Source organism: Pocillopora damicornis, chromosome 3 (genome assembly GCF_964200805.1).
Source record: "Pocillopora damicornis chromosome 3, jaPocDami1.2, whole genome shotgun sequence".
NCBI lineage: Eukaryota > Metazoa > Cnidaria > Anthozoa > Scleractinia > Pocilloporidae > Pocillopora > Pocillopora damicornis.
This window is the reverse complement of record NC_142672.1, coordinates 23,364,222-23,377,176: the sequence shown is the minus strand read 5'-3', so window position 1 is coordinate 23,377,176 and position 12,955 is coordinate 23,364,222. Positions and strand designations below refer to the sequence as shown.

The 12,955-nt window shown below is 38.3% G+C and overlaps 1 protein-coding gene across 2 annotated transcripts; it reads right to left on the bottom strand.

Annotated features, from left to right (window-relative positions):
- Window positions 1-296: 296 nt before the first annotated feature.
- On the bottom strand, window positions 297-11,932 carry LOC113674482 (adhesion G protein-coupled receptor L3). Of its 2 annotated transcripts, none has more exons than XM_027190961.2 (21): window positions 11,537-11,932; window positions 11,392-11,440; window positions 10,156-10,362; window positions 9,639-9,709; window positions 9,103-9,135; window positions 8,635-8,767; window positions 8,220-8,375; window positions 7,684-7,768; window positions 6,871-7,057; window positions 6,520-6,566; window positions 6,038-6,152; window positions 5,626-5,729; window positions 4,987-5,089; window positions 4,378-4,549; window positions 3,891-3,966; window positions 3,448-3,514; window positions 2,921-3,006; window positions 2,682-2,811; window positions 2,200-2,241; window positions 1,486-1,533; window positions 297-856 (listed from the first exon to the last, which is right to left on the bottom strand). In XM_027190961.2, exons 1-21 carry the CDS (start codon window positions 11,573-11,575, stop codon window positions 824-826), a joined length of 1,983 nt encoding a protein of 660 aa, XP_027046762.2. In that variant the 5' UTR covers window positions 11,576-11,932; the 3' UTR covers window positions 297-823. The 2 variants fall into 2 exon arrangements, with proteins under 2 accessions (XP_027046762.2, XP_089057741.1); XM_089201615.1 differs by having other exon boundaries at window positions 10,156-10,379; window positions 11,537-11,687.
- Window positions 11,933-12,955: the final 1,023 nt, after the last annotated feature.

The following is a 12,955-nucleotide window of genomic DNA, read 5'->3' as shown; positions in this document are numbered from 1 at the left end:
CTAATAATAGCAATAATGACTCCTAAAGAATTGGCGCGCTGCTGTGTAAAATAAGCCAATTTACGCATTCTCTACATCTCTACACTGTGGACGATTGTGGTCGCTCGGTCGTTGGTGACTCTCTCTATTGGATTTCATTCAATCCTCCCGAATGTAGGGGCATTATTTTGGACTACTAGGGGTGACCAGGACGGTCGTATAAGGAACAGGGTGTAGCATTTCTCTTAAATCTTCATCCTTTCGCGCCTGCGAGCGATCTGTACTGAGTTAGAAGACAAGTGAAATATGCTGCAGTAGATTGTTATTCGGTGTTTATTAACATCTTTAGTCCTCAAAGGGAACTTGTGTAGAATTACATAGTAATGAGAAGAGAAATACTTATCGCCAGATTGCACTTGAATTGATAAATTAATTGATAGATTTTTAACTACCAGTGAAGTCTTGTTACTAAGGCCACATCTATGTAAACTTCTCATCCCAATGTTCAAACTCGTCTAAGGATTATCACTTATTCAGAATCACCCAAACAATAATCCCCGATCAATCCTACAGGGACGTATAAACAGTCTTTGTTTACAGTTAATGCAAATAATTTTGTTTTAGTGAAATAAACAGGCGAATCTAAGAAGTTTAATTTTTGCCGTTTACCGTAAATTTTATGCTTAACTTCAATATCATGGGAGCCTTAACTAATTTTCACCATCTACAAAAAGGGCAATTTCTTTGTAAGTCCCTTTAGTTCGTTAATGAAACGAATAAAAGTGCAATCTTCTACCAAACGTTTTTACAAAATTATCTAGTATTGAGGGTATACTTGTTGCTCTTATGGATGGTACACAAAGTCGTAGGTTTTGTTCTGAAAAAAAAAAACAGAATGATACATTTGTTAAAATATATAAGGCATGCTATCTGGGTAAACTAGATCAGTCTTTTTATGCACATTTTTTATCAAATGATTTATTTTGGGGCGTGATGATAAGGTACAAAGATCAGACTCAATAACTGAAAATAATTTTTAGCAATTACTGGAGACACAACGTCAACGCCGAGGATAACAACGTTTCTTGGCTTAGAATTTCGTGTTAGTTCTTAACTGCTCTCTCTTTGCATGTTTGACTGTTTGCTGCTGTTTCGTATTGTTGGGACAACTGCCATTAATAAGTTTAACGCTTCAGTCCCTAACATCAATACGCAAATTCTCCATACTGTTTCTTCTACATTTCCCGTACTACTGACAAGTCCCTCGTTTTCCGGAAAACTTGTTTCATTCTGATAATTTCCTTCATTCTCACGGTCTTAATGTGTGATTCAAGGATGAAGCTGTAAGGAGAAACCAGCTGCTGTTTACTCTTAGAAATTACAATTATGCACAGGAAGATCCCTGTATAACCATGCCTTTAGAGGGAGGTCTTTACTGAAGAAGTGAAAAACAATTCGTTTTATGTTCGTTTATTTTGTTGTCGTTTCTGAATATCTGATTATTACCTTTTCTTTCTCTTCCTCGTCCTTTTTATCTTTTCGATAGTCCCACATCTGCAAATAAAACATTGAAATTAAAGTTTGATTTCATTTCTTGGACTGGCCTGCTCTGGGCGTTATGCAAGTACGACTGTGCAAAATCCTTACAAAATCGTGAACAGCGCGACAGTAACGGCAAAGTGAAAATAGCCGGCAGGTTGGGTCGCGTCGCGTCGCGTCGCGTAGAGGACGCCGTTAATTACGCTACAAGAACCCAAGTCTCCCTCATTTTAACCCTCCTCCTTTACTGTGGTGCGCTTTACCCTCGCGTTTCGTTTAACTGGACGTTTGGAAAAGCCTACTCTCCGACAATATTGATGATACCAACTAGTCTCGTACCGAAACCTTTTATGGCCAAGTGGTACATTGGTTATAGTTACACGGTAGGATCTGGACACGAGATCAGACACTAACGTGACAGCTTAAAAAAGGACGTGCCTCTCCCTCTCTACTTTCGAAAGGAAGAGACGTCCACACGCTACCTTTGTTTTCCCACCTGATGAACTCATTGATATCTGGAAAAAAAATTAAATTAATCCCCCCGGCTCATTTCTGTTTCATTTTAAATTTTGCGTCACAAAGTCATTTTTGCGTCATTTGGAACAGATCATTCCCTGAGGCAGAGAGACCAGGGAACCGAATAACCTTAACTATCTTCAAAATATGATAAATGACACTTACCTCTTGGTTGCGGACACAGTAAAAAAGCAGAACCAGTAGACCCTGCAAAGTAAACAAAATACATATCAGCTGGAAGTATTGTAGTGGAAAACAGATTTTTTTTTCTAACTGTGAATAAATAAAAATTTTAAATAGGGGATTATTGGTTGATCCAATACCAAATTCTCTGAAATTACATCATAGAAATTGCAGAGCAGACGGTTAGGAGATCTTGGTAATGAAATGGTCAATGAGAGACGAGATTAACCCTTTACCTCCCACGATTGACCAAGACAGAATTTCTCCTTACAATATCAATGCAATGTCAAGCAGACAAGTCATGAGAATAAAGGAAAATATCAGTAAGGGAATTATAAGTTGATCCAATACCAAATTCTCCCAACTAACATCACAAGAACTGTATGAGAGACAGTAAGGAGAATTACTAATGAGATCCTGAGAGATAAAGGGTCAAGACGATTATCCATTGCTTGGTCTCTAACCTGGAATGTGTAGAAGACAATGAAGACGTAGTGGAAGATCTTTCTGTCCGTGTTGTTCATAGCCAAGACACCAAAAAGCCACGTCATCACAATCACCACCATTAACACTAAAGATGTCAACATCCGATTCCTGCATCACGTTTGACGATAATTAGTTCTTAAAAACGTACTAGATGTTACCCCGGTTGCTCCCATAAACCGGAAAAAAATATACACGACATATATCTTCGTCATAATACCTGGCCCTTTCAATTTTGATGTCATCCGGATCACCTTCCCAGCAAGCAATCTCCTTCGCGATGAACGCACGGGCGGCGAGATTCAGCTAAAAAAAAATCATCGAGAGGGAGTTGATTATTATAAGTCTTACGAGATCACGATAAGTCAATGAGTCGGTTAATTATTATGATTATTACTGAAGCTACCAATTTACTCCGGTAGGATTAAACCTTGCAGTGATTTATAGATTATCCAATTTAAATTATCAGCAACAGCAGCAGCATAATCATAAAATTCAAAATCATATCATGCAAGCAGGTCCGGCCTCATTATCAGGGACTAAGTGCGAGCGTTCCTTTGCCCTTGAGAAATTATGACGCTTTGTGCAACGCGAACCGGCGAGAGGTCTGGAAAAGGTCCGGCATAGATAATAATAAGTACCAGACCCCTGGTAGACCTCGTCCGACTGGTCTGAAATCTTCCCGAAGGCTGAGAAACGCTCATCCTATCGCGCTAATGATGATGGCCTGCAGGCTCTCAAACTCACCACAACGAGAACCAAAACTTGTGTTCCAAAGAACCAGGCCTCACCTCCGCGAATAGACATCCAACAACTACGAAGGATGAAATAAAGATAAGGCATTATAAGCACACCCGAATCTTTCAACTGCTTCCTATCAATGAAGGGATGCACACGAAGCACCTTTCCTCTTTCGTACCTCCATCCCATGATAGTTTCAAAAAGAAAGAAAACGACAGACAATGGAGCACATTATAACGTCCGACAAATTTCTTCGCTGCTTACGTTTTTCTCGCCATAGAAATTGATGGTTATTGTGTTCCTAATCGTGAACATTTACACTATTGTCGTTCGAAATTGCGATAAGCGTGATGCTAGATCCGTAAATTATGATTGTCATTCTCATTACGTTTAATTTGAAAATTCCTACAAATTATCGATTAGCAAGAAAACTGTTGAACAAAACTTACAATTCACTCCTTCCGGGATCACCAAAGTGAGGGTACGCGAAGTCCGCCAATGCGCTAGCAAAAGCTACAGGTACTCCTGAAAGTACAAGGATTTTGAAAGCAAACTGTGTTTTTAAGATCACCCACGCCAACCAATGCTGATAGCCTATGACTTTATTCTCTCAAAAGATATCTTATGAAAACATTTGGGCTTTTAAAATAGGATTTCAATTTCTGTTGATTTAAAGATACTGAATTCGTCAAAGTTCTGGTGTAATGTTTTCCCAATAATAACTTTAATAAAACCTTTATCCGCCAATTAATAAACGATGAAAGTCAGATAACAATTCAATATGTTATTCGGAGTTTTAATTTTGTTATAATTTCATCCAAGTTAAAAGCTCTATTCACAGGGTTAAAAAAACGATTAAGGATTTGGTATCATTCCTACAGAACCGTATAATGAACTTTCTCAGTCAAAAGGCCGAAGAAAACTTTTACAACTTACCCCACCCCACAGCGAAATAAAACACGATGGGTACAGTGTTTTTCTCGTTGAACAGTGGCTTGAGCGTGGAGTAGTAGTGCACTGCTTCCATTAGCAACCACGTTAGAGCTGCCAGCTCAAAAAAGTGCACGAAAGGATTGACCACATCACATGTTTTGGGTTTGGCGAAATACTACGACGAGAGATGCAATGAGATTATTACTGAGATTATTTTAACAAAATATTTCTCAGAATGGGAAGAAATGTTAGAATGACAGGCTTTTTAGTATAATGATAGGTAAAAGTGACTCAATCGGACTAATCATTATTTACCGACGCAGGGTATGGGGTTGGTGGGGGTGGTGGTTCGGATAGTTTTCAGAGGAAACGGAGGGGGGATCAGTCGTCGCCAACAGAGTCTAAAGAGAGGAGTATAGGAGACTGATTGCCGACCAACCGCCACCTAGGGGAAATCACAACAACATTACAGAACTTTAGGATGGGATCATATAAATTTCATCGTGACACAAACAAAATCCATCAACCCCTTCCCCCCCCCCCCCCCCTTTAAGGAAATAAATAATGACTGTTCTCTTAACGTGGATGAGATCTCATTCAAATTGTTCTCACCGAATTATCGCCGGTAGATAAACCAATGAAGAAAACCAGCTGACTGAGCAGAAGTGATACATCAACGTTAAGAGCAATCCGCATGTTGTCCCTCTGATGATAGCTGAAGGAAAGAATTGCGTATCCACTGATCAGCAAGGCAATATAAAAATGAAAACTCTGTCTACTTTATACACATTTTTATTTTTCTTTCTTTGATTTGGCTTTTTGTCGCCATGACTCAGTTCGGAATAGTTAGCTTACCTGATATCATCAGCAAATTAAAAGGTTATTTTACTAAATTATGAGCAGGTCTCTCTACGAGACAAATCCAAAATTCTAAAGTGATAATTTTATTTTCAGTCCATTTGGGCTAGCTAAAGCTGCAATGCGGAATGTACTTGAATTTAAGGCGGGCCTATATCGGTTTCCATTCTCATCATCGTAGGTTTTCCACCAGAAAAAATGCGCACTGCATTTATTAAAACGGGCTGTCAATTAAGAGAAGAAATGAAACTCATTTTTGTCATCGGTATGTTCTTTATTAGCTCTTCTCTCTACTGAGCATTCGGGCCCTTTTTCTTGCGATCATGCTATCCTGAAACCTTAAAACCAGCCTGAAGATAGATCTCAAAGAGCAGTGTCACGAAATGTTCTTACGTGAGAACAATGGCGACGGCAGCACAGATCAGCAGAGCAAGCAATGAGAATGATCCCAGTACAGTAGCCACAGTAACAACCATTTTGCGATCCGCGTCATCCACCTGAAACGATAAGTACATGCGCCGAAAAATTACTTCAAAGCTATAAGGATAACTTTCAAATTATTACGACTCACCTGTGAACAAGAGAGTACTCTCTTGCGGTGAAAAATGACGGTATTTGACAGCTTAAAAGGAGAATTAAAACTTGTTCTATTCATGATTAATAACCAATGTTTTCCTTTCGAACAGCTGTTCGACTTTGATAGCGGCAAGGAAGTAAGGGTGTAAGAGTGATATCATATCAAAGTATGCACACACGTGTAAGGAATATTATAGGGCTTTATCATAATGTGATGAGACTCTCCTACCTTCTCATTTACGCTCATTATCAGTGCAAATGTTGAAAAATGCGTGCATTCACAGACTGTCTCTGATTTTCCGGTTTTTCCAACTTTGCAACCATCATTGGACCACGCCTCGAGGCTAAAAAAGGGAAGATGAAACAACGTCAAAGGAAATAAACCAGGACTTCGATTTACCTCTAATGACAAATTATGGAGAAAAAAAATAGACGTTTCTGCAGCGCACACGTACAATCATCTTTCATGGTGGCAAAGGAAAATTACATTAAACCACTACATCTCGGGAATCTTTTAAAATTCTTTCCTAGCCTTCCTCATTAGCTAAATACCATGCCTCCGATACGATCACCTTCCTCACTAGGTAGATAATATACCTTCTATCAATAGGATCATCAAACTTGCCTGATCACCTTTTTCGAGCTGTCGTATATTAGCATATGAGATTTTACGTTGTAAAAAGCTATTAGCGACCTATTCATTTCTCTTACTTTCCATCCCAGAAAACACATCTTGGATCAAAATGATCTTCAGTGGTCTGTAGGAAAAAAAGATTCACGTCTAATTTCATGAAATAAGAAGTTGGTCTTAACTAGTTATTCATTTATCACCTGATTTACTTCCTCCCACCAGCCGTGCACTCATTCCCAACATTCCATTATTGAAATCCTACTTCTTACCTTGGCTGCTGATGGAAACTAGAATTTCCGCCGATAAAATACTGAGAACTCCCCCGCCAAAATCACGCCATCGGGCTAAATAAGTGGTAAGTGTTTGCTATCCTGGTATATCCGCTTTCCCACATGGACTTATGAAAGCTATAGTAATTGTTATTTGCTTACATGACGATGTTTTAAAGTAATCAAAGCTGGTTTTTCCAGCCGTCCACTCAGCATTTCACTTTTATTTTTATGACGAAATTCCGCGGAGAGCAAGTTGCTGTTGATTCGTCTCCTTGGAACTTCCTTTCGGGTCATAAGTTTGTCACCCACCACGTACAACTCAGACAGAGCTGAATCTGGAATATGGCTTTAAATAAGAAAGAAGTGAACATGTTTCACGTAGCTCTTTTACGATATCTAAACTTTGTTTTATGGTAAAGAAGGGGAAGGGGGCGAGGGACGTACCCAACTTATATCTTCTTCAACTAGATAGTGACTAAAAACATTTGATCGATAAAATGAAAAAAATTGAAACGGTAAAAAAAAATCAATAACGAACAAGGACAGCTTATGATGGAGAAAACGAACGCAGGTTGGAAATGTTAAACTTTCAAAATTCAAGCCTTAACATGTAAGAAGAAATTAGAACCGTAAGATATCAAGCAAGGCGATCGAACCCAGTCCAGCCAATCAAAGAGAGACTCTATGAGTTAAGTTTAAAATTTCTTTTCCTTCCTTTGGTCTCCTGAACATGCTTATTCTTGATGAGTGGCCATTAATTTTGGCTACCCAGCTCTCTGAAATATTGATTCTATCGTGATAATTTTTGTTCAAAGCACTCACAGGAAGATATACTTAAGCGAGAATTGTTAAGAGAGATGAGAGAGGGAGGAGAGATGAAAATATTTGAAAGATACCGCAATCTTTTCGATGGGAGCTCTTTTCTTTATCCCGATGCTAAACAAAGCTTGATAAAAAAAGGCTTGTGCTTACTTGTCCTGCCAAGCAATCATATCTTTATCCAGATATGATTCTCCCACGACATCAGGCAAAATGGCGACAGAATACGCGACTTCTCCTGAAAAGAAAATAATCAAAAATCTTTTTCCGAAGTGGAGAGTGGATATTTACCAAGCTGTGAACACTTTCACCAACACTAAAGAACCAAATACAGTTATTACTCTTACGTAAATGTTAGTTTTTTGCCTCTCTTTTGTGGTTAACAAATTCGTCACCTAGTAAGCTAACACGAAAAAAATTCTCAAAGGAAAATTCTGTGTAGGATTAATGCGGCTCCAAAGAAATCAGACCATAAAGGGTACAAGAACCTGGAAGCTTGAAGAGTGGCTAAGGCAACCGGATTTCTTGCTTGGATAGTTTAGCTGGGAAAATGTTGTTTAGGACAGTGGAACTATTTTGGATGTTCGCTGGTCGAGTAAACTGATCAAAAGAGAACACCATCAAACTTTTACTATAAGTAAATAACACTGTTATTTCCCTCCCCTACTCCTTTATAGCTTTTTTGTTACCTTCGAAAGGAAGCTTATCCACTGGGAATGCAACAGAGTCACCCATGGCCTTCCATTTGTCAGTGAATTTTGGGTCAGAGTAGTTGGGAAATACGAGTGTAGGTTTCTTTAAGTTGTTTTTCATTTCCCCACTGTTAAAGAGACCGACTTCCATAGCTGAAAGCAATAAATAAGACTACATTCAAGATTGCAATTTTAATCTGAGTCAAAACACGCTGGTTAATTTTTTTTTGGTTTTGAGCGTAAGGAAAAAGTGGGTCCGCAATGCGTATTTTGCACTGCTCCTTACTCCTTTACAGAACTAGACCAGCTGTATAATTACGTATAGCGAGATCATTAAGAGAAGTTTCCACTCGTGAAGTAATGAGAAATTTATCCTAGTTTATCTCTTGGTTGCAGTGGTTGAGATGCTCACCAATATTATCCCTGATAATGACTCTAGTATTGTTTTTTTCTTTACTCTGTATCGCCTCTGCAAGGGACATTCCCGTCCTCACGACCTGTTCAGGGACCTTCATATTCGATAAAGAAAAATTTTCCGGCTTGTCCTAAGAAAACACAGAAAGTATTTCAATCTTTTCATTCTAAATTTATTTGGATTTGGATAATTTTTATTAATATTTCGCAACGTTGTTGCTGCATAAATGAGAAACAACTATGCGGTGATCTTCTTGAGTTTTTCTTGTTTTTTGAGATTTTCTTGAAACGTGTTTAGCAAATCTTAAACCCAAATGACGATGTTGGCCAAAGCCTCGAGAATATCTGTCAATTAAAAGTGTCAAGGAAATTAGAATTTCGTTTAACTCTGGTGTGCGGGTGGGTGCGGGAAAAAAAATGATAATTACTTGTTCCAGTTTTATATTCAAAAGTAAGTGCAAGTTACCTTCATACAGTTGGACACAGCATCCATCTGATCCTAAAAGAAAAGTATATCTTAACAATCATGTCTAAGGGTAGTAAAAATGAATTTGCATGGCAAAGCTGTGACCGTTTTTTTACGCAAATAAATCATTCCCCGATCGTGATTATGCTAAGGCCCCTCACTGTAGCCTAAAACGTATGTGCCTCTCAATTTTCTATAGAAGTGGAGGTCTTGCATCTTCAACAGAGTGCGCAAAGTAACTTGAACAGAGCTTCTCCATGGACTGGAACTTCATTGACCACTGCTTTATCAGCAGCGGTACGCACTTTCTTATCATTACAAAGCCAATTTATTTTAGTTACAAACTATTTCACCTTATTGTGTGAGGGTTTTCTTGAGTTCTACAACACCCGGTAAATCATTGTTATACGCATAAAAATACGAATCACGGACCCATTCTCCTTGAATCCTCAATCCTAACTGGTCTCGATCTCTATTCTCATCAAGAATTACCCGTAAGAAATCATGAAAACCACTTCAAGTTTTTGTTTACTTACCTCAACGCACTTTACATCCTGACATTCGGGATCACCCCAGTTGACATTCATACAACCCAGTTCGGGGGGAGCTGAAATGCGATTAGCATCGTGATTCAAACAAAATAACTTCTCAGTTGCGCATGTAATTACTAATGAATCCTAGAACCATGAAAAGTAAGGCAATTTTGACAATTTTTTAGGTCAACTTCGAGATATGCAACAGTTGCAAAATGAATGAAGCTGCATCCAAGCACACTACAGGAAGAGTGATATAAGAGGGTTTCGATTGGGTACTTCGACATCATTTCAGTGGTCGAGATTATGGGCGAGACATTCTTGTTTTAAAACGATGAGAAGTGCAATTTTTATCGAGGATAACGTTGATTCCCTGTGCGGAAAAATCGCAGTTAATGTTTACCTCAAAGTATTTTAAACCAAAATGCACTCACGATAGCTATGTAACAAAGAAGATGGAGAATTAACCTCAAATAATTAATAGAACAAAACTGAACTTCCGCAGAGCACAGAGATGTACCTGTCACAGATGCATTTATGGTCTGCGACGTTTGCTGCGAAGCAGCGGTTGCCGACGGTTGAACGATGTTTTCAGAATTGTCGCCAAGTATGGATTGACTCAGTTCCAGTGTCACTGTTCGAGAAAAAGCGGTACTGTCCGACGAAGCATTGGGTGAGACATCTGCGCTAGCCGAGACACTTGCCGTACTGTATGATATCGTGCTCTCTGAAAAATAGACAATTCTGTGACTGGGTAACATTTTGTTCACAGACAATTTGACCAAGACAATTCTACAAGAGCTTTAGTTGCTACGCACAAAGAAATGGAAAAAAATTTCCTGAAAACTTTGAGCATTCAAAAACACACGGCTAGAACGCAACGTTGTTTGTTTATGTACTTGTAACATCGAGCGAAATAAAATTTAAACAATTAAAAACATTTGATAATGATGCATTAGCCCGATCTTGGGTTAAAAAATTATCTTCAGAGGCATTTTCTGTCTTCTTTCAATCTGTTTTTAAAGTTAGACTACATTGTAGATACAGGGAGAGTTTCTTGCACTTGTATCTTAATCAGGAGAAATCACTGACCCAAACATACTAGTGGACTCATTCAATTTATTCGTGTGTGATTACTTAACTGAACCGTCAGCCCACTGTTTTTATCTTGAAGGTTTCATTGCCAAGTAAAATTAAATCCATGATGGTTTTCAGAGAGTCAGTAATGGCTCCTGTGCGTGTGTTTACACAACATGTAAAACGATAGCATTGCAATTACATCTTGGCAACCTAATTGTAAAAACTCGTGCAATTTTACAATTTCTTGCCATCTGTGGCATAAAAGTCAAAATGAATCTAGGTAAAGTGCAAATATATTTTTCATCTACAAGATAACAAGTCAACGATCTTCGGTCAGTGATGATAAAGTCTTCCGCATAGACCAACCGCAGTTCAATCATAAATAATAAGTCAACCTTAAAATTACCCCGTAAAACTTCCGGGGCTCACTAAGAAACGGAGTTGAGCGAGGAAATTGGGGACTTTTATGAGCGGTTGAAATTTTTTCCTTATCTGTTCACTCTTATTCAATGCGCTGTAAAACTTTTACAGAAAACGGAATAAACAATATGTCTCGCATGCATAAGAGCAAACTTCATTAACGGTTGGTTTTGTGGAAAAATAGTAATGATATATTACCTCAAATGTGGTTCTAACTTGATCATCAAATTTCGGAATTTTCATAGCCTTTACTTACCCGTTACGATCACTGAAGTTGTTTCATTGGCAGAAAAAACCTTTTCGGCCTACAGAGAAATATCAGATGAGTCGACAGTCACTCTCCGGACTCAAGGGCCAGGTGAGAAATTCATTTAAAGATAAACACACAAAAATAACTTTACCTCACGAAAGAATAGGAAAAGAAATAACCATTTCCACATTTTCTTCCTTTGTTCGCGAAATTTCTCTTCTTCTACTAAGAGTAAAACGTATTTTGCATAATTTCCTCGATTTTCGAGGAGCTACTGGTTTGCAAAACAAGCACAAATATGCAAATTTTTTCCTCACTTTAAATTATTAATTGTCTTAACTCAGCATCCATGGTAATGGTGGAAAAACACTGGCTGTTAATTTACAGACCTCAGTTCTTGTTCTCGCAGTTAATGAGACATCATGAAACTACTGAACTGAAATATCAAAGAAAGTTTTGAAACAATTTTTTTAACTCAACAGAAGCGAAGTTAGTCGACCTTTTCATACACTTCCTTCGATCCTTTGGATTTTTCATTAATTCTCATAGGGAATTTGACACATTTATTTATGGCTCATGGCAGGTGCTTCTCGGCATAATTAAAATACATCTGGGCACATTAACATGTTTGAAGAATTGATAGATTAAAGGGAAAACAAAAAATAAAATAAAAAGGTTTTCAAATATATTTTGTCCTCTGGTCCTCCAAAGCACTTAGATGACAAAACCAATGATCGACTTTTCCACTGCATCACATAGGTTTTGCGGTTTTCTAATGATTGTGCAAACTGCTATTTTTTTAAGACTCAACCCCCAGTTTGTGTAGTCAGGAAGCTTTTACAGGATCCAGATGTTGGAGGTAGAATCAGAAATAATCCTGCACCAATTCAGCGCTACCATGTCAACAGATTTTAACCCAGAACAAAGACACACAACCGCGCTTTAAACGCCTTGCCTATAGTTGATTTGAATATTGCCTCCATTTAGCGCGAAACCTACGCGCGGATATTCGTCCGTGGAAGTGATCTATTCTGAGAAGCGCTCACGTTTCCAATTCCTAAGTTAAGTTCGCGAAAAAAATTGTAGCTTCGAGTAACTGTGGATGTCTAATTAAAGATATACGATGATGTCTCTAAGCTATCTGTTTGACATACAGATGGCAAAGATGGTCACAGGAGTAAAGTAGAACGTTTTTCTTAGCATATTGATCAGGATTCGCGTATTTACAGAAATGTGTCGGTGTACTCGGAAGGTTACGGTCGACTTGCTCTGACAAATGTCAAGAGGGGATATTTTATTACTTTTAGAGATAAAAAATATAAAATCTATACTTAGGAGAAAAAATACCGAGATCTCCATTTAATTCTCGTCACTCTTAAAATAAAGTGTTTGAACGTTTTCATGACATGATAAACGACGCACCCGTAACGCAAAGTTTATTGTCAGCCTTTATCATAAAGAGGGAAAATGTCCCAAAGCTTAATTTTCGTAGGTCAGTTTCTTTAATCAAGTGATGAAAGCTTCTGTGGCCGCTATGTTCGGTTTTCTCACAAGCACTACTTACTTCTCA